The following is a 26,457-nucleotide window of genomic DNA, read 5'->3' on the forward strand; positions in this document are numbered from 1 at the left end:
TCTAAACAATGACCCCTTCTTAAACATCTAAGAGAGACATGGCTAGATAGATGAAAAGCTATCCAGTTTGACAACGCACCCACTCAAAGAGTAGTCCTCAAATCCTTTTCCCCTTCTGCGGGGCCTTCCTTCCCTCGCGATCACAAAGAGCAATCTCCAAGTTAAATACTGAGAAAAAGCTTACTTGCCACTGATGAAAAGAAGGGGGGCAAAGATCAAGCCATGCTCCAGCCAGACAGATGGGTACTACTGTCACTGTGGTGAATAATAAGAACTTCCCCCACCCCATACCACTTATCGCCTCCGATACTCAAAGAAGCATAATTTGGGGGAGTCAAGACCAAAGCAATATTTAAAACGTCCGCCAGAAATTTGTAAACATCTTATTTAAGCAGACCCAACTTGGAGCAGATGGCAAACATATACGCCTGAAGCCCTGAAGAACACAATGTGGTACGGTTGAGTTCTTGCGATTCATAAAAGCAGAGATCTCCAGAATCCAATCTCTGCTGCCACTTACCATTGAGCTTCTCGAGGTCGACTGGAACTACGAATCTGATATATTCGATTAACCGAACACTTCTTGGGACCCAGCAATAAATCTAAAAGAGAGTTCCTTGAAAATCAGCACCCCCCTCCCAATTTTCCTGTACACAAAATCACGAATTTGCAAATATTTAAAAAAATCTCTTCTATTCAGACCAAATCTCTCCCAGAGTTAATCAAACAAGCCAAACTGGAACCATGGTAAAAATCACCAAGCTTTTAATAACTCACCCTCCACCATCCTGCCAGACAAGTATCAAGAAAAATATCTGGCAACAATGTATTTGTGCACACTGGAGTATACCAGCTGAATCTAACTAAACCGGCTTTTTTATGCCAGGCTGCCCAGATCTTAAAGGCTGCAACCCAGCACCTTGAATTTAATCTTTTTGTAGTAGCAAGGTTCTACAATCCTCAAAAGGCAGCCCATAGCCTCGGACCCGATTAACAGCTGATAAAGACCTAGTACATACTCATTAAGCCCACACCCAACATGATTATTATAGCTAAGGGGCCTCATATATTGGAGGGCAGAAGCCAACTGATACTGCTTTAAATTCAACAATGCCCAGCCATCCCGGGCAGAAAGCTAGATCTTGGTACAGAAAGATCTCTTTTTGTAATTTGGTGTAAATCCGTTCAGTAGTTTTTAAGTAATTAAAGAAAAAGGTTTATGAATATCTAGGGACGCAGAGAGTCGGCAGATATAACAAATCCCATACTGAGATCTGACTGGCTGGCAACTTCAACTAGGAAGTAGTAGCAGCCACCTTGGGACTCGGGACTCAGCCAAAGCTCCAAGACAAATGTTAAAAAAACCACACAAGGTGGCAGGGCAGGAATGCCTTGACCCCCGCCTAGTGGTGTGGTCCCACAGGTTCCCCTCTGGGGGCAAAAAATGTTTTTTCCAATTTTGCTGAAACTTCAAGGAGGATACAGGGATCTGCTGCAAAAGTTAAAAAAAAAAAAAAAAAAAAGAATTTCTTCATCTTTGCCCCCCAGCCACCTTGGTGGGCCAGGTCCCGGGGAGGGGGAATACCTCCGATTATTACCCCCAGCAACATAGAGAAGGGGAAGGGGGCTACGCTGCCCCCTGGGACTCCATCCCCAAAGGCTGGCAACAATATCAAACGGGGGGAGGTGGGCGCATGACCCCCTCCCTCCTAGAGTCTTTAATGGCTCAGGGGGCGCCATACCCCAGGGCTGACTCCTGCTATTTCCCAGGGTGCCCACCCTAAGGACAGAACAGTTTCCCTGCCTGCACTGGCAGGGAATATCTGTGTTTGCTCTCAGTTGGTGCGAGCAATTTCAAATCTACCTCCAAGTGAAAGCAAACATGAAGTTCACTCTCAGCTGGCAAGAGCTTTAAAAATGCTCCCGCCTGCTCTGAGCGGACTTAAGATCTGTACCACTGCCTGCAGTGATGAAGGCAGAGAAGCAGAGCTGAATACTGCATCCGTCTGCAGGGAGCAGCATTTTTAGATGCCCTCAGTGGGCGTGAGCAGGTCGGCTCCTGCTGGAATAGGGAGGAGCAGGTTGGGGCTGTGGTCGCCTTCGGGTTCCCCACGTGGTACACAGTGATAATATGGCGTGTGGCCTGGGAGGGCACCAGGGAACCCACCATTTGTTGGCCAGGGGTTGGGGACCCTGGGGACAAAAACAGCCTGAGGAAGGGGCCACGTTCCCCCTCCTCTAAAGAGAACAAAAAAATGCACCCGACCCTGGGGGATGGAGTCTCCGGGGCCAAAACCGACCTATGGAGGTTATGGGTGCCATCTCCATCCCAAAAAAACGGCTTGGCCTCAGAGGATGAGGTTCCAGGTTGTGCTGGGGAGGGGAACATTGGGTTGCGAGCCTTTGGAGGGTCGGCGACAGGTCATGGCCAAAGGCTAGCCCTTTGGCCAACCCCATACTTGTGCACGGCCTTTGGGGTTGGCTGCATGTGTGGAGGGTTGGCCGCAGGACCTTGCCTGCGGCTAGGTCCTATGGCCATCCCCTCACAACACACATGGGGCCTCGCCATGAGCGGCGGCAGGTGGATTAACGCAAGGTAATTAAATATTACTTTACGCTAAAAACCCTATAAATTCACTGAAAACAAAACAAAAGTTACAGGGACGTTATAGTTAGGAAATGGCATAAAAAAACGTAGCTATTCACTGATAACACCGAAGGTTACAGGGACTTTATAGTTAGGTTTGGATTTTAAACACACAGAACCATACAAATTCAGCAGTTATAGTTACAGGTATCTTATGTAACTATAACTCGTGGCCTAAGGCAACTATAACTTTCGCCCTCTCCCCATGCATTGTTAATTACCCCACATATTGCATCAGTCATGACATCTTCTGTAACATCATTGATAATGTCACTGCAACATTTGCGCTAAAATTAATCATGAGAAAACTGTGCATGGCGGGGGCATGAGTTATAGTTACCTTAAGGCACAAGTTAGTCACATGGTTAGTGATTGCTGCAGGCAAGTGGCTTGTTATTCACATTGTGGTCTTCCTCTCACGCAAATATGGGTTGTTTTCTTTCTTTTACGCCCCATGGTTAGAGAACCTTATTTGTACACTAGTGTGTATAAAGAAGATGTTTTAGTTTTATATCACTAGAATATGAACCATGTATCGCTAAATCAACAATGGATGTCTATTTTTCTTTCTCTAGCAGCACTGTCATGGGAGCGTTGACATATTGTATTCAGCTGAACTGTTTCAGGGTGATTATCAACCCCTTATGAGGTAATTAGCTAAGTGGGTATGTATGCTGTATCCTAAAAACTTTAGAGTGCTCTCCTTCCTTATAATTGGTTGGTAGCCAAATAGATTTTTTCTTTATTTTAGCAGACTCCTTGGACAAAAGGACGATTTGTTCTCCTTTTGCATAGTTGTACTACTTACAGTGAGACATGTAAGTGAGATGAGTGTGTGTGTGTATATATATGTATATATATATACACACACACACACACACACACACACACACACTGAAAGAAAACAAAGGTTATAGGGCGTTATAGTTAGGTTCTGAATTTACTTGTACAAAACCATAAATATTCAGCAGTTGGAGTTCTTCTAAGTAACTATAGCTCGCACCCTACGGTAACTATAACTTGTGTCCCTGCCATGTAGTTTTCTTATCAATAATTTTATTGCAAATGTTGCAGTGTTAATATCAAAGATGCCATACAAGATCTCATCAATGATATAATATGTAGAGTAATTAGCTGTGCATGGCGAAGGCACAAGTTATAGTTACCTTTAGGTGTGAATTATAGTTACTTAAAAGAACTATTACTAGAACTGCTGAATTTCTATGGTTCTGTACGAGTAAATTCAGAACTTACCCGTAACGTCCCTGTAACCTTTGTTTTTTTCAGTAACTTTCTGTGTTTTTTTTTTTTTAACGTAAAGCAATTTTAATTACCATATGTTATTCCAACCCCCACAGTGCACAGCCTCTGGCCGTGCGTGGCAGGGGTTGGTCACAAGAGCTGGCCTGCAGCCATGCCTTGCAGCAAAGCCCTTATAACCACCCACCCCATGCCACACACGTCCTTTAGCTGTGGGCAGCGCAGGTTGGTCACGGGCCTGTCTCTGTGAGAGGATCTGTGAGTGGGTGCGTGAGTGTTTGAGTGGGTCTGAAAGTGGGTATGAGAGTCTGAGTGAGTACATGAGTGTGAGTGGGTGTGTGAGTGGACGAATGAGTCTCTGAGTGAACATATGAGTGAATGAATATGTCTGTGTTTTTTCTTTCAAGTTTTTCCCTATTCGCGAATAATTCATAAAAATTTGCGAATATCGTGCATAGTGACGCAAAATTATTTTAAACCCATAATTTGCACCTAAAACACACCTATACCACACCCCTGGGATCAGGGTACCTTCACCCTGACCCCTTATGCCACTTTCAATTTGGATTTTCACCCCCGGGAACCGTGTCCCGTGAAATAAAATGTCAGCTGCAATTTTGTAGTCAGTTTGCGGCCAGCCAATTGCAACGCTTGTTTTCGCACATGTATTCGTGAAACATTTGTGAATTTCTCAAATTGTTCGCGGCCAGAGATACACTAATTTCTTTTCCCTTCAAAATCTTGGTGATGGGTCTGTCACTAAGAAAAGTTTGAATGTGCATGCATGTCAGCTGGCCTTACCTGGGTAAACGTAGGCATGCAGCCTTGGTGTGAAAGTTGATGGGAGTAGAACAAACCATAAAGAAGGTATGGAGGTTGCTAAAGGTGCTGGTGTAGTAGTATGTAAAGTTCGTTATGACATTTTCCTCCCTGGTGTCTCTATCTAAACTAAGCTGGGGATTTAGTCTAGGGCTTCTGAATGTATAAATTATTATGGAAGCTATGCTCGTTAAGATTTGGAAATGAACCTAGATAATTTTTCTTTATTGTTTGTTATAGATATACTTGCTTCTCTGGCTGGGTAGATATAAAGTTATTTTTATGGGTGTCTGATCCTGAAGAAGGCGGAACAAAATATGTGAACCCACCAAAATGTGCATTGACAATTTTAACCCAGTCTGGGACACCATAACAGAAGGCAACTGAAGAATGAACTCAGTTGTTTGGGTACACGTGTAGATCTGAACTGGGCGTTGTGTAGTATGTATGAGGTGCAGTATGGATGAGTGTGAGAACAGGACAGACAAGTGGGGTTGTGATGTTTTAACAGTATTAAAGATCTTGAGTAGTTCTTTGTGAAAATTGGAAAAAATATTTTGTATGATATTTAGAGTTTAAGGAAATCACTGTAAATACACTGCATATGTGCCAACATTTTGGATATAGGGCCTTATTACGGGTCTGGCGGTCAACAGATTGCCAGACTGACAGTGGCGGTTGTACCGCTGTGGTTGTGGCAGTCTGACCGCCACACTACGAGGTTGGCAGGCAGACCCGCCAACCTACCAACATAATCTCCGATGCGGTGCAGGTTGTAATCAGGCAGGGTGGCGCTGAACAACCTTGTTCTCCGCCAGCCTTTTCATGGCGGTTCCACCATGAAAACGCTGGTGGAGAACAAGTGCAGGGGGCTGCAGGGGGGCACTCACCTCAATTGGTGTTTGGACAAATATCCGATTATAAATATCGAACATAAATATTGAGTTTTAATATAGTGACACATCAAGTATCATGATGCAGAAATATTGTTGACAACAATCTCAATTTATTTAGGTAATTAATATCGTTTTTAATATTATCTGTGTTGTTTATGTCATTTTCAGTAATATAATTGAAAAAAGTATTTTTTTAAAATTATATTTGTGTTTTAGATCATATTTTATTGCATATGTTATATATTGTGCGTGTAATTGTTAATGTTAAATATGGTTTGTGTTTTTAAGTTATTTATAATATAGGGTAGGGAGCTAAAGTGTAATTATTTTTTTAATTGATAATTATCAAAAATTGTTTAATTATATTTTATATATTAATTATATTTTAGATGCAGGTTGCTGGGTTTGTAGGAGTATAGGGTGGATAGTTAAATAATAATGAATTATTAATTATATATTTTAAATAAAATGTTAAATTGATGAATAATTATATAAATGGTTTCATCATATATTTTATGTTATATCAATCATGAATTTATCAATAATTATTGTAATTGAATACTTCATATGTAAATTGTGCTATACTTTTGTATTTTAATAATATTTTAATGCTGTGCTGCTAGGTTTGCTGGAGTATTGTGTGGGAAGTTAAATAGTCAAATCAAAAAAAAAAAATTTGGATATTCATTTTTCCAAGTTTTAATTATGTAATTAAAAAAAAAAAATAATAATAATTAATGAACATTTTTATATTCTTGGTGAGTTAATAGTTTTATGAAAATATGTTGTGTTTAAAGTGAACTACTTTCTTTACTGCTGAAAACAGTGGAGAGGTAATAGTACATTTTACCCCACTGGGGTCCAGCGCCATGAAAAGGCTAGCGGAAAGTAAGTGCCAGGGGCCACAGGGGTGCCCTGCACTGGGAACCCCTGCCCAGCACTGTCGGACTGCACGTATTTCAAGGGTGCTAGAGGGTTAGGATATTGGCCTCAGCTCCCTGAAAGGAGCAGAGCCAATTTCCTAACGTTGTTTCCGCCGGGTAGTCCGGTAGGAATGCGTATTACAATCTTCCCCTCCAGTCAGCCTACCAGGAACTTTGTAATACGCTAGGTAGGAATGTCACTGCCATGGCGGTGCCGTCCTCTCCATGAGTTTGGCAGTCCCACAGCGGGACCGCAAACTCACAATGAGGCCCTAAATCTGCCATCTACTTGTAGAAGGCAAATAGGGCCCATGGACTAGATAGAATCCCAGTGGGCCTAATCATATCAGATTCTGCCATTTGGGCTCCATATTCAAACCGCTTTGCTAATGCCATCATGGCAGGCACTGAAATACCTACAACCTGGAAAGGTTTCAAAGATAACCCCCATCTTTAGGAAAAGTCTCAAATCTGACCCAGAATACTATCGCCCATTATGCCTTATTGATTTCAGCCAAAAATATTCTGCAAGTTAATTTTAGACTGCTTTTTAGCCTAGATTGAGGACAGTAAGATCCTGCCTCAGTTCTAGGCAGCATTTCGCTCTAAAACTAGTACAATCAACCAGGTTTTTAGATTTCAACTTATTAGGTGGAAAGAGGTTGATATCAATAGGGGTAGTGTCTCTAATTGCTTTTGTCGACTTAAAAGCGGAATTCAAAATGGTCCCCAGAGAAAATCTCAGGTGTACCCTTAGGGAATGAGGACTCCCGGTCCGCTTCTGGATATCATTATTCGACTCCATTGTGATAATTTTGCTCAAATCTAGTGGGGAGTAAATGGAGAAACTACTGACAGATTCAAGGTCAACAAAGGGGTCAGGCAGGGCAGTGTCCTTATTAAGTAGTTGAATGGACTGGCTTATGGACTGTGACAATGACTCCCCAGTACTTGGGGCTATAAAAACACCAGCTTTATTGTTCGCAGACAACACTATGTTCTATTTAAAACGCCGGGAGGAATAGAGACCTATTGCTGAGGTTTAAATTATTTTGTTCCAATCATCATCTAGTTACTAATACAAATAAAACAAAGTTCATGGCAATCCATCCACATAGGAGATTCAGAGGGGTGTTAACACTGGAGAGGAAGAAGTTGGAAAGAGTGCTCGACTTTGATTATCTAGGAATTCTTTTATCCGGCTCTAACTCATGGGCTAGTCAGGTCACAAAAAGCACACTTTTTCTGAATGACAGGATGGCTACTATTCTACTCTTTGCAAATGAGATCTCTTTCCATCCTGCCCCCCACCCCTCATCCTTGAAGTCTGGATGGCTCAAGCAATAGCAGCCGCAGTGTATTCTGCCGAACTTTGGGGTTATGGTAATATAGATGCCCTGGGGGTAGCTGAAAATAAATTTTTGAGGGCGGTCCTCAAACTCACTCAGAGTAGTCACCTAGTTTTTTTAACACTTAAGATTAAGACATTCAGTCCATTACCTCGACAGTGCATCTCAAACCAATATTATATTGGCTGAGAGTATGGTTCACTCCCGAGCTGGAACATTATAGGATGGGTCTCAGAGATATTTTGGGTAGAGAAAAAAGGGAGGGGTGATTTTACCTTGGCTGAAATACGTGAAGCAGACCCTTTATTCCCTGGGCCTTATAGAGTATTGATCAGACACAGGTACCATCTCATCATCCCCCAGCCAAAAGGAGAAGTACCTTTACTGGGAGCACAAGGAGATGAAGTTGAACACACAACAAGGCCTGGGGCACCTAATCAAATGTTTCTTACAGTTAAAATCTTCCCCTGCACTTGAGACTTATATGGACAAGATTGATGCCCCTTTTACCAAAGCCCTCTACATAAAGTTTAGGTTGAGTGCCATCCCTCATGCTACTCTTACTGCCAAATGTAACGGCAGACTGAAGGGTAGCAAATTTTGTCTAGCATGGAGATGGAGTGACAAAACCGATGACCATTTACTGTTCTTCTGCCCTATTTATCATAAGCAGCACAAGTGTTGGATTGTTCCTCTTTGCCAGTTTAATGTAGCCCTGAGAACATATAGGGAAAGTACGACCCCTTTTACTGTTTCCTCAATTGCCAGGTACATAGAGAGTATCTGGCCAATTTGGCACAAAAGTTTCTCTCTTTCTGCCCCTACTGACTCAGACTAGATTCAGCTAGTTGATACTCTGGAATCTGGCTTGTTGAACACTATCTAGAAGAAACATAAGGCTAAATTGTAAGGTACCCGTAATCCGCATAGAGGCAAATGTTCCCCAAGCACTCTTGAATTGCAGGCTGTTTTTTGGGATACCAACCACTTTTAGACCCCTGAATGAGAGTCTTACTTAAATAGACAAAATATATTTTATGTATTACATTGATGATTGATTGCTCTTTTCTTAAAATGTATATTGCACTTGCTCATGGATTTATTGATTTTACCACAACTGTTGCGCTGTACTCCATCTGGGATTACAAAATATATTTTTTTTTAAACTGTTTCAATAAATGTTGAGCGGCTTAGGCTCATATATTGTATTATTGATTTTGTTACTTTTATGGTCTATGACCGTAATAAAGTACTTAAAATGGTAAAATGGAATTAAAAGTTACTTCAAGTTCTCAAATCTGGGAGAGTTGGGAGCTCTTTTGTTTATCTCACTTCTAAGCTTTGGAACTTTCTCCCTCTCAGTCTTCGTCTTTTTCCCTCTGAAAATTATTTTTACAAAGAACTTGAAGACTTTTCTTTTGAATTTCTGTCAGGATGGATTCCGATTCTGGGACTGATTGTCTCGTTAGTTTGGTGACTTGTCACATACTGTTAGCACCAGACCGCTCCGTCGGTAACAACTGTGCATTTTATAAATGTTACTGAATTGTATTGTATTGCATTGCATTGCATTATATTGTATTGTATTGCATGTCAAGACTTGCCAGAGTAGGTCCGGAGGAGGTGAAAGCTAGGTTGGCAGGTTCATTCCTGGAGGGTAGAGTTGTCAATGAAAGCGGGGGCAGAAGCTCATTAAAGGAACTCTGATCAAGACCATAACAGAAAGCATCCTAAATGGAAGAAGGACAATGTTGATAGAGTGGCCATGCTCCACTCTTACTAGTATTATTTCTCTTAAGCTTTAGATTAAAGTTCACATAGTACTTTGCTTTGCTCCAGTTGCAATTCTTTACATTTTTTCTTTTTTTCACCCTCAGATTAGGTTTTGTGGTTGATCACATAAGGCTGTCTTGTGGTATAATCGTGTTTTGTAGGATGCAGCATCTATGAGGTAATAGGGAATGTTGGAGTATAAAATGTAGGTGAAACAGTTAGAAAAGGACTGCCAAGGTGCCTGGGCACTTGGTGGTTTTGCTCCTGAAACTTAGAAACTTCAAAAGACCAAGGAACTTATCTCATTTCCATGTGAACCTATAGAGATCTTAACAAAACGTCAGTCGCATGATGCAAACAGAAAAAATCAAGTGTGTTCTCATCCTACAACTGAAAATTAATGTAAATTCGTGCCACTGAGATGTTTTCCAATACCTGCCTGTAGAGAATATATTATATCCATAGGTTTCCATGTTCAATTGATGCAACACGAGGACCTGAAGATTTCTAGGCTTTCACAATCACAATCAGAGGCAGCACAATTTTCTGAGATCAAATCAAATTTTGTATCAATCTGAATTACTTATTAATCCTTACTTTAATTGAAACTAGCTATTATTGCACTCTCCCAACAAATAACACATTACAAAAGATAAATTTGGAACTAATAATGACTAATACAATAATATCTAATAAAAACCAACTGATGATGGTAATGTCAGCCACTGTTTCAAGAGCCTGCTCTTACAATCACGCAAAGAGGTCAACTCGGAGAACCCAACCACATCCAAATGTTTGGTATGCTAACAAAAATAGTATTAATCTTGAACTCTTTAGGTACCACAGCAAAGTTTTTAGGTTAATCCAGATTCTCAGTTATAGAAGTCTTAATTTGGCTTTTTCTCCATTGGATAAAATTCATAAACATTTAAAATGTTATTCTTGAATTCTCCTTTTCTGATTTTTATATATAATACTACAACACTATCTGAATATGTTTTTTATACAAGAAACTGTTAAGCAAATGGCACCAATAGCAGATCTCATTCTGATTATTACAGCCTACGGATGAATTCACATAATAAAAGAGAGAGGGGGCACTCAGGAAGATTTCCATACATGTCTGTTTATGACAGTCTTGAAGTTTACACAATCTTCAATACACCAGTCAACCTGTTGCAATGGAAAAGAAATCCACGTCTATTTTACATTTGAAACATACATTTCCTTATTCACCACATTGTACAGTCTTTCAGGGGTGTCAAGCAAACTAGAGCAGCATATATATTATACAATCAAACAATCTCTCACTTTGATCAAATATTATGTATTTGAGGCTAAACACCTGCCTATTTTAAATCTTGTGTGGCTTTGTTGCAGTAATGAAAGTCTACTGTCCAAATGATTTTGTAATTAGTTTAATGATATAATAGGTCAAAGCAACCTACATAAATGTTTATTCTTCACAGGTTTTAAAAATAGAAAGCAATGGCATATATTTGAATTGAAAATGGTACCAGGCCAGTAATGCATGCTCAATTAAATAATCAGACCATGTATGGTACTAAACAACCTAAATATTCCAAAGAGATTTCAACTTCTCCTAGGATTCCATTATGGAGTTGCCTCGGTACTGATTCAGTGATTATGTCAACAACCATTAATGCTACTGCTTTTATCAACTGGGGAAACTTTCATTTCTCCAAATAAATCAATAGATCAATAGGGCTCACATTATTTTATTGATGAAACTGTGAATAAAACTGAATAAAATGTCTTCACAATCTTTGTGGAATCATTAATTACTGAACCACCCTGGGATCCAGGATTACATCAATATATTTCTATGTCTGACTACTCTGAAGTTACCAAGCCAGGATATATCACAGTTTTTCATGTTCTCCATGCACCCGTTGGAAATACATATTTTGATTAAATAATTCTGTTCATATATACTGCTTTAATTTCTTTACAAATGTTTCATAACTCTGTTGATATTATCTCACCTTCTTGTTGGTTTCTTCTAAATTTACCGATCAGTTCCTCACCCCGAATTTTCTCTACCTCTTGTTTATACTCTAACAACTCCTTCAAAAGTGTAAAGGTCCCTTTTCATCTAAATCAAGTGTTTTCCTCAGCTCTTCTAAACTGCCCATTACTCATTTAACATTTTGGTTCGATACTGCACTTCCTCATTCCTTTTCCACTATTTTGCAATGTCTTCCTTAAGATCACATTTTATTCTTTTAAATAGAAGTTCTTTCATTTCTTCTCCTTTAATCGTTGTTTACTGCAGCCCTCTATACAAAGCCTGACATGGAAAGAGCACAATTCAAACACAGCAATATTGAAGTCTCACCTGAGATCTTTAAGCTGCTTGCAGTGCTTCAGCATTTCACAAAAAGAAGACATATAGACAACCTTTCCCATCATGCCAAGATTTGCCAAGGATAGCACTTGGAGCTGCTGGCATTTCAAACCAATGCTGATTAGTCCAGAGCCAGTAAGTATTCCAGGCAGTTGTGCCAAAGTGAGGCTTTGCAAAAAGATCAGCTGGCTGATTGCTGCCACTTCTGCATCACTGACCTTGTGCGCCCGGCTACAAGGTGGTAAAGAGTTGCGAATGGCTCGTTCATTTCTTGGCATAGCAGAAGAGAAGCTAGACCCAATTAATTCCAGACTTTCAAGAAATGGGCTGTCCCCAAGGAAGCTCCAGAAACAGTTAGAAGAAAAAACACAGTCTTGCTCAGGAACATTCCTAGGGTATGTCTGCACTCCAATTCGAACTTTCTTTCCAAATCCTCGAGGCACAGCATTAGCCACGGTTGGAGATGCAGCCTGGGCAGAGTTTTTTTCTGGGTTTCTGGAGCTGTCTGCAATAGCACAAACTGGCAAGGCCAAGGACCGGAGATGCCGGAGTTTTGCCAGAACCTGGCATAAGTGCTTTCCAGAGTTTTCTGAACTATGATGATGAGCAGAAGAAAGATTTAAATGTTTCAGATTACAACAAGTTGTAACTAGCGCTTCAAGAATGCTGCTGTCAATATCATCCTCTGCTTTCCGAAACAAAGTATCTGGTGTCAAACAGTGAACACACCCACTGAGGTCTAGGCTCACCAAGCTTTTACAGTCTTTGCCACCATTAATCACCCTTTGAATTAACTGCCCTCCAGAAAGAGTACAACGGCTGAAGCTAAAGTAGACGGGATTGATGAACTTCAGCTGCTGAAGCAGGGATGAGCCATTTAGCCAAGATTTAGGCAACTGCAAAGCATCCAAGGAAACGTTCCTGGCCATTGAGTCCAAAAGGTTCTTAGTGGCTCCATTCTCTGCGAGACTCCCTGGCACAGAGATGAGGAATGCGCGTAGATTTTCTGGAGTCCGATCACTCAACACCGCCAGATACAGCCTTACCACTTCTTGGTTAACACTTCCTGGGGCAAGCCTTGCGTAAAAGAGACGAAGGTTCTGGTAGTGGGGTACATTGCTCTGGCCAACCATTAGCTGACCAGAAAGCAAAGTACCCTCTCGCGTCCTATCCAAGATTTCAAAGTACAACAAAAGCTTTTCAAGACTTGTACAACAGGGCACGACTCCATAGGATGGTGTGAACAGAGTCTGTTTCAGCTCTAACACACGGCTCAGTGTATCTTTGCACTCACTACTTAACTGACCAGCATCAAATCCCGGGTTCACATCAATGGCAAGTGACCTCAGCTGTTGAAGGCACGACAGCATTTTGGAAAGGCGAATCGAAGTCAAGTGGCATCCAGACAGGTTCAGTTTCACCAAGTCCTTGCATCGTGCCACGTGGTCAATGGTGCGGCTTGATAGCCAGTAGCAGCCACTCAAATTCAGTACGTGCAGCCCTTTTCCTATCTCAACCAGCAATTGCTTCGCCTGGTCATCACTGGCCTGCAGTACAGATAAAAAAATTATGTTAAAAGCTCAGAGTGAAGGGCTTACTAATGTTTTCAAGATCAAGGCTTATATTATTTTGTTTTTTTAGCAATTGGCGAGAGGGTGGGAGAAACCATTTTCTGCTTTTCAATCTCTTGGCACATCACTTACGCAGAGCCTTGTCCTTGCCAATGGAGCAAGGTCTTTGAGGAAGCAATGATGATATCATCACTAAAGGACGCAGAAGCAGCTGTTGCAACGTATCTCCATAGATAACTCAGGCATGGAACTAAAGGAGTGGAGAATAATGGTGTATTCCTAATTAACTCACAATGAAATAATAAACTGTGTGTTTTGGAACATAGTCATTCAGCCAAATAGTTTAATTCAGGCATCAACTGATAAAACATATATTTTAAAAAAATCATAGCGCTATCATCAAATTGGTTAAAACATAGTTAGAATGAATCATTTAAGGTATAAACAGAAATAAACACCTCTTAATTCCCCAACCAGACAGTAGAAAGCAACACGTTATAAAGGCATTACAAGGTGCTCGAAGTGTATAATTTATAAAGTTATTAGGGCTACAAATGATCTTGTTTTCATTACCCATCTGATTAATTTTCTTCCTGGGCACCCATACACTGAACAAAAGAACAAAAGGTGAGATGTATGTTCCATTAAGGAAGCACAAATCTGACACATTCTAGACTGACCAAAAGAGGAAACCAGATTATTTCTAAAGGATGAAAGTATTAAAGTGACTTGTCTGAATTTGGCATATAAGACTTTGAGCTTTCTTAATTCCACCTCATCGAAATAACTTTCAAAGGCAAGACACGTTTTAGAGCTGAGAATGCATCGGTTAGCCTCTCTTGAACTGGATTAGCCAATTGCTTCCATACGAGTCATACTTAGCTTTATGTGATCTTCTCTGGTGCTGTTCACGAATATGGCAGTTCTAGGAACACAGGGTTCACAGGCATGCCTGAACCATTCCAGCCTCCCCCAGCCCAAGCACTACAGACCCCTCACATGAAGTGCTTTAACACAATGGTACCTGTGATCTTATTCTACTTCAAAAGGGGTCATAGCTTCTTAGATAGTGATTACCATAAAACCCATAAACAAGGGGACAGTAAGAGTATTTAGCAAGTACTCAACAAAAGTTTCAAAATGTAGGATTTGATGCATTACTTCACATTTCTGCTGCACGGTTGGACTTCTTGTGCCCATGCACCAATTGCAGCTTTCATATCTCAGATAAAAGTAGCTGAGGATCCTTGCTGGTGGCTCAATTATGTGAAGCTGGCACTTTGAAACTAAAATGTTGCTTCCAAAAGCAACTAGATGCGGAAAGGTTTGTGCATCATTGGCCCTAGCTGCCTCAAGGACTTCAGGACACTTTATAATTCCCAGTTGTACTTTTCACTATTAGGCACATTCTTTAAACCTTCGTACTGGATCACATTTCCTCAGTATTATTTCATTCTTTTAATGATCATCAGGAGGAAGGTTTTTGCTACCCTACACTCCATGTTATATCATAGATTAGTTCCTTTTGATTCCACTTTCTAATTGAAAAAAGTAGGCAAAAATGGGTCAATTCTCACAATGAGATTAGTGAACTTCAATATACTGATAGGGCTCTAATGATTCGCTGCACAATCACCACAGGATATCTGTAATTAGGGTATGAATGGCAAGAAGCATACACCTCATTTCCCTAGAGTCCAATTTCAGTCTTCCTAGATTATTCGATATTACCACAATATTGTACAGTTTGGTGCAACTCTGGGAAGGCATAAAACCACTTCATTCAAGATATGATATAACAGGTTCATGGCTAATTTCAGCACCTTTCTCAACAGCCAATTCCACCATCAGGTATCAGCTTGACTGATTTAACGTTATAAAATCTACCATCCTGCTATACTGTCAGTTACTGATGGTATGTTGCTAAATGGAATCCAAAGCCAATCCACCAGTACAGGCCCAAAATTCATGCATCAAAGTCGAAGAAGCCATTTGCCACCCAACTCTGTAGCAAGGTATTAGCAAGGCTGGGGTGCACGGGATCCCCAGGCCCGGATCTCCAGACCCAGGAGGATTATGTGACCACTGCGGGTTCATGTGTGGTGTGAAAAATCGCCTGCTACCACTATATTGTGACAGTCAAACAGCAAGTGATCTAGTGCATTCAAAGCAGTTGACATATCTGTGCTTAAGTTCTCCATTATGAATTTTACAGGGCATCATTCTGCAGCCGGTTTTAAAAGTTAATAATAGATGCTGTTTATCTTGATGATCAGTTTCTATTACAATAACAACAAGGTATAAATGTCACACCTTCCAACAACCAGCCATTGGACCCCCCCCCCTCCCCAGTCCCACCGGCCCAACTAGGATAATTAAACCTCAATGTTAAAATGCAGACAGAATGCAAAGCATCAAAATCTTTCCAATCAATTGATTTAATCCCCTGGGACAGGTCAGCAATGTTTCAACAACATACATTTACTTTTGCTGTTGCAGTATCAATACCCTAAACCCACTGTGAAATCACATAATCTGGTTGACTAGAATGCTAGAGGTAAAAAAAAAAAAAAAAGATTAATAGGTAAAAGATATGCTTATCTTTGAAAGTAAAAAGTAGTTAAGCAAGATAAACCTAGACTACTTTTGTATTGACCATTAAGATCCACCTGAAGAACATCAAGCCCTCTGTTATGAGTGCTTGGTATAATGAGTTGGTTTGTATATTTGTTAGTAACCAACCCCTTTCCAAGAGATACTCTGTGAACGTCCTGCTGACTGAATTTTTATTACAGGTGATGTTCAAGCGAACACTTCCACTACAATCAAGATCTCTAGGCGCTTCAGAATAGCACACCTTCTGAGTTACATATCTTTCTTGGTGACATTTACCATCAACTCCTTACAGTAGGTGGCAAATCTATATGTTAAACCCCATGAATTTGGGAATTATGAGTGGTTTTATGAACATAAAACCGGTTTCACACAGTAATTTGTTATTCCATGGGGTTCAACTCGGAACTGGACACTTCTGGGTGGATTTAAAGCATGGTAATGCACGCAATGTTACTGTTACTCGAGTACAACCTACCTGGTAATCAGGTCTTTATTGTGAGTTTGAGGGCACCTTCCTCCCCATCTAACCTGCACCTACAGCATATGATAATTCAGAGCTTTTAAGTGTATTCAGCTGCTGCCGAATAGACTGCCTGCAGAATAAGGATATGTAGCATACAGCTGGTTGAAAAGAGGACATGCCTTGCTAATGTATATACAATGTGTATCCCCACCACATATAGTGAGGTCCCCAGTGAGTTAGGGTGAACTCAAGCTCTGAGATCCCTCTGCTGTTAGAGGGGTGGGAGAATGGCAGTCTGTCCATGGGATATGAAACATAGATTATTGTCCCAGTTGAACTAGTTTCATAAATTTGAGACTAGACGAAAACGTTGCTTTATCATTTGCACTGTTTATCCATTTTTAGAGGAGCCTAGAAATGTATATGAAGCAAAACTCCTTTCGGCTAGTTCCCCTTGTATAAATTTACCACACTGGATTTGACCTTACTACCAAGTGACTATTCACAAGTGTGTGGTTATTCTAGGCACCAGCTAGCCAGCTCTGAACATCCTCACACCTCACTGATGCTCAAGCATGTGGCTGTTGTTTACAACACAGTATGTGCCTCATTCAGCATCCCTTAGAAAATGAGCCCAGCTGTGGGTTCAGAGTAAAGATCTTCTATTCTGTTCACCAAAAGTAATAAAATAAAGTCAAAACGGTATTTCATAAACCTCAAAAAAGCCTGTGCCAGAGCTTGTCCCTCCTGCGTAGTTTGATATTCCCTGGGCTGTGTAGCTTTGCTCTCTGCCCAACATCCATGAACAAAATCATCTCAAGGCAAGGACTCAATTACAGTATGGCCATAAGCACGTCTGTATCCTTCTCCGTGCTCTGCACACTGCAATTATCCTCCTTCTTTTGACTGCTATAATTATGATAGATAGGGCACAGTACTTACTCAAAGGTGCAGGCTTTTCAGTAATAAGTCTTATTTGGGCATCTGTGCCACCTTTGTTATTACTGCAAAATCTGAGTTGATAGCAAATTTTAGAGCAACTTGTATTTTCTTTCTGTCACACGTAACCCTACGAGAGAACATTAACGGTCTCCTTCTTAGGCCGAGGACAGACAGACCAAAACCACAACTCTCCACTGTCTCAAAACTCCCAGCCACACATCTTGGATGGACGGTTTATGACTATGCATGTTAGTGTCTGTTTGAGAAAAGCAGCGTTTTTTACCAGAAAAATGTAGAATATAGTGATTTTAAATGTGCTTGTGTAATCATCACCAAAAAGTAGAGAGTTGACTAGGGATGGGACATGTTCAGACTTTTGAGGTCCCAGCATATGTGAGCCAGAACAGCTATCGATTTTTGGAAGTCTATGAGAGTAGTAAACGCGTGACAAATTGTTATAGGAAAGCTGGTTAGAGGTAAAGGTGATGACAACAATAAACTTATTAGAAATTAAAGATAACGTAGAATGCACAAAGAGGGAAACATCAAGTGGTGTTAGTAGCGTCGACCTGAGGAGGCCAGAGAATGAGGATATCGAAAAAGAATATAACCTACTTTAGCTCAATGGAGGAGATGAGGGTTCAATGAAGGAACTCCAAAATACAGAGTTCAAAACACGGGAGTGAAGATTAAAGGCCAGTATATCAGTATCCAGTAAGAATGTAGAAGTAATACTCAGCATTATGTAAAACCGACTACAAGGATACTTTTTTAGGGTTGCTTTTAAAACAGGGCAAGGTATGTTTCTTATGTAGTGTGTTTGAAGGTAGGCACTGGTCTGTACTGTCATAGACATTCAAATGTTCCAATGCTTAGCTATGTTAGCAGAACAAAATAGTCAGAACAGCTACAGTTTGGAATTTTTGTTCAGAGGCCCGTCACTTTATACAGATTTACCACTCGTTTAAGTTCCTTCAAGCAGCCAAAAAACTGAAGGTGAGACATACTGTGTTGTATGGGGGAGGAGACTTAGTGAGGCTAGTTGGGGGGATTTTCAAGTTTATACCACGTGAATACAGATACATGTTCCCCTTCATTATTTTCTCAACGTTTTCAGTTGAAATTCTGCGACCCTACTTAAAATTAAAGTTAAAAGAAACACAGTGAAACAAAATTAATTTAGACATTTAGATAAAACTCAATGTACTTATGGCAGCTCCTCACAAACCAGCTCTTAATCATGTAAGGTCTACCTCTTCACCCCCTAGATGACATTGACCTTGCAGACAAGATTGGAGATTTGTACCAAAACATAATTTCCTTTAAAAGTGATCTGAAGAGACAAGAAAACTGCTCGTATTTCACATTCTCAGTCATGTGTATATGCACTGTTAGCCTGTTATATCATTTGGAAATCAAAACACCTATCCCACTTTTGTTTCGAGCATTTTCGGTGTGAAGTTTGCACCTGGACGTAAACTTACCTGATATTCCTTGTGCAGCACAACCTGTTTGGTTAAGCTACTATCAAGACACAGTGTTGCAAGCTTCCGGCACACTCGTCTAACATTAAGGATAAGGTCTGTGCTGGGGACGTAACTCAGGATGTGCAATAGAATTTCATCTGAAAACTCTATTGGGTTGATACTTTCTTCAGTGTTCTCGTCATTTAGCATCTCCTAGAACACAAAGAACAAACAATGAATACAAAGGCGATGTTAGGCAGCCTTGTGAAGTCCATCATGAACAGATCCCAAAATACTTATCTCATCATAGCATCTCCCCACTTACAAACTAATTGGACTTTTAACTCAATGCTGAGGAACTTTTCAGAAGATAAGAAATTCAAAAGGAGAATCAAATAGTGTAGATTTGTGGTTTAAAATCCAAAAGGTACAAATGCTTAGAATGTAATTTGGTCAGTCAGCACAATATAATTTTAAATGGTGTACAATCAATAGATTTGTTGCATTAAGCACACCCTCTACCGAGGTTTGGCTAAAAGATATCAGTAGGCGAAAGCTGCATGTGGACCATACCAAAAACAGTAGGGTTAGAGCCTGCCCATTGCATTGGCTTAACGTCACTCATTCACGTTTCTTAATTGATGGTTTGCCTTTCTATTTTCATCCCTTCCAGACTCTTTACAAATCATTGTGACTTGCATCCTTCCACTGCTCACATTTAGGAAACAACTTTCTTCTTTTGCATTAAGCACTCCATAAGAGTGCATGTGTTTTCTTCCTTCCTTGCTCTGCATCCCCTTTGCTCAAATACCTGCTCCCATAGACTCCTCTTCACCAGCCCCACTTTACATATACTCCTCTACCCATTCAATCCATAAAAATGCTTTCAATTTAATTTTTGAAGGGCTCAGCAGCTGCTATTTGTTGCTGGACTACTTTTAGTCCAAAAAACACGTTTGCCAGCCTCTGTTACTCCCAAGCCCCTTTCCACTTCCTATTACATACACAAGTCTGCACTCACTCCCGCCACACCCTCAGTGTCCTTTACAAATTGGTTTAATTTTAGGGTTTTTTGCAATCAGAGCTTTAAAAGCAAATACAATTACATTTTTTATTTAAATATCCAACATTTCTTTCTCCAACTTTATCACATTAAAAAAAGGGTACCACTATCATTCCAAAGGTGCACGCATCTTCCCTCATGCGTGTACAATTCATCACAAATGCACACACACATATACAAACATGTAGCTGCCATCAGCTACCATATCACTGCACCTTTTTAAATCTTTTTTTTGCATTGGTAAAACGCACTGGTAAAGCCAACAGGTTAACAAGGTGAAACCTGCAGGATTTGTAAATGTTTGTTTTTAAAATGGCAATTTTCTACTTAGGCGTGAGTGTCTACATAATATTCTGCATATTTTGAGACCTGCCACCTCCAACGGCCCTGTACACGATCTTAGGTTGTTATGCTTTCCCCATGCAAGTCATATCTCTGCCTGCACCTCACTGCGGAAATAAGGCTTGGATGGCCATCCTCGCTCAAAAAAAAAAAAAAAAAAGCATCTCCCTTACCCAATGGTGACTACCAGACAGGACTACGATCTCATACAGGAATCCTTCTGCTAGCCGCTGGACAATGGAACAATGAGCATGCCACACGATAAACTGTCCTGCTCACCCTGGTCCTTCAACCAACATTCATCTCCACAGGGGAGATGATTGAGATCAGGGAGTACAATCTACCCCGACCACCTGCCAAGAGAGGTGAATGGCTAGTTAGTAACCAATGATTTTAACGGGCATATGAAGCTTTGATAAGGAGTCAAGAGCTGGCTCCCGCTGGCCGGCACCCCCAATACATCCCCTGAGTAAACCACATCACAAAAATGAATTCTAGGCAGGAGCACCTAACAGGTAGGATCTTTGTTACTACTACTTTTTTCCACAACAATAGACCCACTAGCAAGAACATTTCCGGGTGAAAGTCACAACTGGAGAATACAAACAGCAACTGATAGCATGTGATGTTCCTTAAACACAGTAGAAGAATTTGGCAGGATGTTTGGTCTTAAAAGAAGGTGTGAAAATGTCTACCTATATCTGCTGAACTCACTTCTGGAAGCTGAAACAAATTGCCTATCTAGGAACCAACGCCCTTGGAAATGAGAAACATTTAGGTTCCTAGGGTCGCAAATATATCGCAGGGAAGAGGAACTGCCTTGCAGAAATATATACAAAACTACAGAACACATATATTCTGGTGCTTCCATTAGTAGAACAGTGATATCCAAGATGATAGTATCTCCAAGAGGACTGTATACTTTTGCAGCACTGACAGTGGTGATCTTCAGGAAAACGTTTGCGGAGCTGCATGCATTGCTGTCCTCATATTGCTGAAGGGACTGAAAAGGGTTGCTGTCCTTAGACTGGTGAGGATTAGCAGCTCCTGATCATGAGAAATATTACCAGGTTAAGCGGCTCCAAAGGACAACAAGATACTCTAGAAGTAGCCGAGATGCTAAAAGAAGATAGAAGAGCCGAAGCGACTGCGACCAGGTTCTGTGAAGCCGTACTCGCATGCACTGCATAAATGCTCGTACTCCCAAAAACAGTGCAAGTGGCAGGCACTGCTGGCGGAGAACTGCCAAAGTCATGGGTGACATGTTAAAGTATGTTTTGAAACACAAATAGCCTGCCGATCACACTTCAGAGTAATATTCTAAACACTGAGCAGTCGCTGATGGGAAGAAGCAGAAGGTGGGTCTCTCGCTCCTTTGAGAACATCATGCAAACTTATATATACTCAATATGGAAACAACTGAGCCTGAATGTTTAAACGTACCAGAGAACACGAAGAAGGTGCCTTAGTTTCAATTCTTACAATTTAACTACTTACACCAACCTCTCCTGATCCCACAACGAATAAACAGAATGTCCACTTGGGCAAGTAGCACATGCTGAAGATACAAAGCTGATGATGCAGACTTTCTACCACCTGCTGTGGGATTGTACCTAAATTAAGGAATACTAAAATCCAGTGGCGTGTAGGGTGGTAGAATTAACGGACCGGTAACAATCGTGTGGCCCGATATCTCATCTACTGGGGCTAAAACCTAGACTGAACAAGCACACGTCCATGAATAGATTAATGGACCTTAAGTACCTACTAGCCAAAAACAGTAGCACAACAGGGTGAAAGGCAGCTAGAACCCTCGTCTATCTGGTCAGATGGGGAAACGCGGACAAGAAAACACAGCTAGACCTGTTCAGGGTCTTCTGATCCAGCCAGCTCTCCGAATATGCTAGGATGTGAATATCCCCACCATTCCAAGAGGTGCTACATGCAGGTTGTCACTGCTACCACATCATAAAGTGCAAACTTCAAAATGAGCTCTAATCAAAGTGTCTCAGAGAGGACAACAAGCACACAGCGCATGAGCCTCCCATGATGGGAATTAATGGTCCCAAGTTATGAGCGACTGAAGAGATGTTACTCAAAGAAGATCTTTAGAGCGCCTCCTTAAGTTACAGGTAAAACTATCTGTGTGAGCATGTTCCATTATCAGTTCTCAGCAAGTAACAGACCTCCCAAAGCCTGACTAGGAGGTAACAGTCATCCTCAGCTAAGATTATGTGTTCTATTTACGTGTAACCCTTGCCCACGGCTGATGGCTCATTAGACTTATGCATCCATTCCAGAAATCAATGACTGACGTCATTGTCACAAGTTCGAATCCCTGTGGTTCCGCTCAGCTTTCCATCCTTCTGCTGTCTATATAATGAGTATCACTGAAGTGGTTAACAATAAACATGTTATTTCAGCACCAAGAGAAAACAAAGTTGAACATATGCATAACAAATACTAACTTTATGTTTATGATATGTCCAACAGAGCCTAGTGCTCTGGTCTGGAGTAAGAAAATGTGGACCACCTCCAATTGTCTCAGAAGTCAAATCCTGTAGAGGAAAATACATGTTGAGAGAGAGTAAGACAACAAGCATTGGCAAAGCCAAAAGGTTTTGCCTATGGGAGAGCTATTGGCTTTGCCTAAGTCTTTTCACCATGCTGTACAGCAGTGTGGAGTGAAGTAGATTAGATGACTGGGGTGGAATGGAGTACTGTGGCATAAAGTGGAGGGGCACAGAGTAGAATGGCATGGTGTAGTGTACAGTGAACTGGGGTAGATTAGAGTGGTGTAGAGTGAATTGGCATAGAGTAGAGTGAAGTGGAGTACACTACAATGGAGCAGATTGGCATGTCGTGGAGTGTTGTGAATAGGCGTGGAGTGGCTTGGAGTGATGCAGAACAGAGTCACATAGAGTACAGTGGTGCACAGTGGAGCGGTGCAGAGTATATAAGCGCAGCAGCCTAAAGTGGGGGAGAGGAGTTGACTAGAGCAGCAGCATAGAGTGCTGTGGTGTACAGTGGTATAGAGAAGAGCAGAGAGGCATGGAGTGCAGTGGTGTAGAGTGGTGCTAAAAAGAAAAGAGCAGAATGGCACAGACTGCAGTGGCGTAGAGTGGAGAAGAGTGCTGTAAAGTGTAGTAGCGCAGAGTGTGTTGAGTAGAGTGCTGTAAAGTGCAGTAGCATTGAGTGGTGCAGGGTAGAGTGCAGTGGCGTAGAGTTGTGGAGAGAAAAGAGTGTAGTGGCGTACATTGCAGTGGTGAAAAGTAAAGTGACGTAGAGCGCAGTGGAGTTGAATACAGTAGAGTTGAATAGAGTAGTGTAGAACAGAGTGGCATAGAGTAAACTGGCACAGATTAGAGTGGTGCAGAGTAGAGTGATACAGAGGCACAGAGTGTTGAAGCAGAATGGAGTGGTGCAGCAGCATAGAGTGCACTTGCGTGGCACAGAGAAGAGCAAAGTGGTGTAGAGTTTAGTGGGGTGGAGTGCAGTTTTGTAGAGTGGTGCAGAGGAGAACAGAGTGGCATACAGTAAAGTGGCACAAAGTAGAGTGGCACAATGTTGTAAAGTGCAATTGTGTAGAGCACTGCAGAGTAGAGTGCAGTGGCATAGAGTGCAATGTCAGAGTGGTGCAAAATTGAGTGCAGTGGTGCGTAATGCAGAGGTGTGGAGTAGTGCAGAGAAGAGTAGAATGAGAGTGCAGTGGCATAGGTGCAGTAGTGCAGAGAGCAGTGGCACAGAGTGATGTAGAGTGGAGTAGAATGTAGTGGCATAGAGCAGAGCAGAGTAGAGTGCAGTAGTCTTGCATAAAGGAGTAGTGCACAGTAGAGTGCAGTGGCACAGAGTGGTGCTGAGAAGAGTGCAGTGGCATTTGCTGCAGTGTCGTTGAGAAGAGTTCTATGGAGTGTAGTGGGATTGAGCACAGTGACATAGAGTGCAGTGGTGTAGAGTGGCATAAGTTGCAGGGGCGTAGATTGGTGCAGCGTAGAGTGCAGTGGCACAGAGTGGTGCAGAGTGTAGTGGCATATAGTGCAGTGGCACTAAATAGAGGGCAGTGTCACAGAGTGCAGTAGGGCAGAGTAGAGGGCAGTTGCTCAGAGTAGAGTGGTGCAGAGTAGAGTGCAGCTTTATAGAGTTGAGTGCAGAGCAGTGGTTAATTTGTGCTTGTTGTTTCCGGTGCTGAGCACCGGCACTTATTTTTGAGGGCAGGGGCTTATTCTTCTGCCTCAAGCATTTCCTGGGAGCAAAAGACATATGGGAAAGACGGAGGAAGGAAAAAAACGAAAAAGCTTCACAATGGGAGAAAGTAGAAAGCTGCAAGAGTGAGCTGAAGGGGCAGGGAGTGGCTTTATATGGATTGAAGAGCCCCGAGGTGGCTTCAGGATTACGCCGCCTCAGTATTCCGTGTTCGCACATTTAATTGCAGCAGCCGCATGTTTAAGAGGAGGGCTTTGGGCACCGGCACCTCTTTATTCACAAATTAAGCACTGGTGCAGAGGTACAGAGCAGAACGCTCTAGAGTGTAGTGGTGTAGAGTAGAGGGCAGTGGCATACAGAATAGTGGCCCATAGTAGAGTGTGGTGGCATGGAGTAGAGTGTAGGGTGGGTGTTAGGGAAAATAAGCTACATGGACTGGGATGTGGGAGACAGACTGAAAACACAAGCACTCAAATGGCGTGCCTGAATACAAAGAAAAAAGTAGCTCCAAAAACAGGAGCAGTGGATGGACACAAGAAGACAACAGCATGCACATATGACAAGACAAACAGGGACAATGAACATGAGAGTGACATTGAAGCTAACAAATGTGTGTAATCAACATGTCTCGCAGAGACAGCGTTATGTGCTGTCTGAGAGAACTCTAAAAAGGAGCCGTGCTGTACAGTTTTACACACTGTGCAAGGGCTTTGATCAGTTTATGCTTCAAGTTCCCGTGTGCCCTGTACAGCTCCCGCCATAGACAATGGTACCTTAACATGCGATTTAAAGCAAACATTTGAAGTTTTTATTTCTCAGATTTCCTTATTGATGAAAGCAAAACAAACCACAGTGAGCAGGAGCGAGCTGTGGTTTTATTCTAATTGTTCATGTGCAAATACACAGGGGTTAGCAATTTTCTTTAATTGGATTCCTCTGAAGAGTAAATGTGTAGTATTTGCATTCATGCTGCACTGAAATTATTGCCTTACACCAGCTTCTACAAGAAATAGGGTTGCAATACTGATCGTGGGCTAAGAGTGAGGGGCTCCCAGGTGACTACCAAAACAAACACCCACACACACACAAGATCCATCTAACACCAACATTCTAAGGAAGCAAAGCACAATAATTATATAATGACACCTACAAAAGTACACAAACAAGCACACACTCTACGTGCTTTGGAGACAAACAAGAAGAAGTACCAAATCTTCAATCGTAACTATAAAGCTGCAATTAAAAGACTACGGCAGATATTATAGTGACAGATCTTCTCTGACCTTACCAAATCAGCAACTGTAGTTTCATTTTAAAAGAAATTCTAGGCCCTGCTAATGCAATTCCAGGAATTAGCTAAGAAATAAAATGTACAGAATATTTTGGAAGGAGGATTGGCTATCTAATACTAACTTTAGGTCGCTGGAAGATTAGTATATGTACTGGCCCTCCTGCATTGAACATTCCTCCTAAAAGTTCAAGCCTCTCCAAGCTGAATCGAATCATTAGGGAATATTTTGACCCAATAGTAAGAGCATGCAGAGCATCTGACTGTTTGAAAGACCTACTATTGATAGGTTAAATAAGAGTGTTCTCAGCTAACAACATTTTATCAGAAAGATTATCAATGCATCACTGTGCTTGAAAAAGGCACGTAGTGAACTTAAATCTGCAGCTATTCAACGCATCTTAAAGAAAAAAAAACAATTCTAGATCCAGCAATGATGTCCAATTAAAGGCTTATTGCCCAGTCACC

General features: G+C 41.4%; 1 protein-coding gene across 1 annotated transcript in view; it reads right to left on the reverse strand.

Annotated features, from left to right (window-relative positions):
* Window positions 1-26,457, reverse strand: part of FBXL18 (F-box and leucine rich repeat protein 18) — a 189,720-nt gene that overhangs the window by 159,094 nt on the left and 4,169 nt on the right. Inside the window, exons 2-3 of the mRNA XM_069209993.1 lie at window positions 19,112-19,306; window positions 12,027-13,582 (exon numbers count right to left, since the gene is read on the reverse strand). Coding sequence (XP_069066094.1) covers window positions 12,027-13,582; window positions 19,112-19,306 — 1,751 coding nt within the window. The remainder of the gene's footprint in view (window positions 1-12,026; window positions 13,583-19,111; window positions 19,307-26,457) is intronic.

This window comes from Pleurodeles waltl, chromosome 10 (assembly GCF_031143425.1).
Source record: "Pleurodeles waltl isolate 20211129_DDA chromosome 10, aPleWal1.hap1.20221129, whole genome shotgun sequence".
NCBI classification, from domain to species: domain Eukaryota; kingdom Metazoa; phylum Chordata; class Amphibia; order Caudata; family Salamandridae; genus Pleurodeles; species Pleurodeles waltl.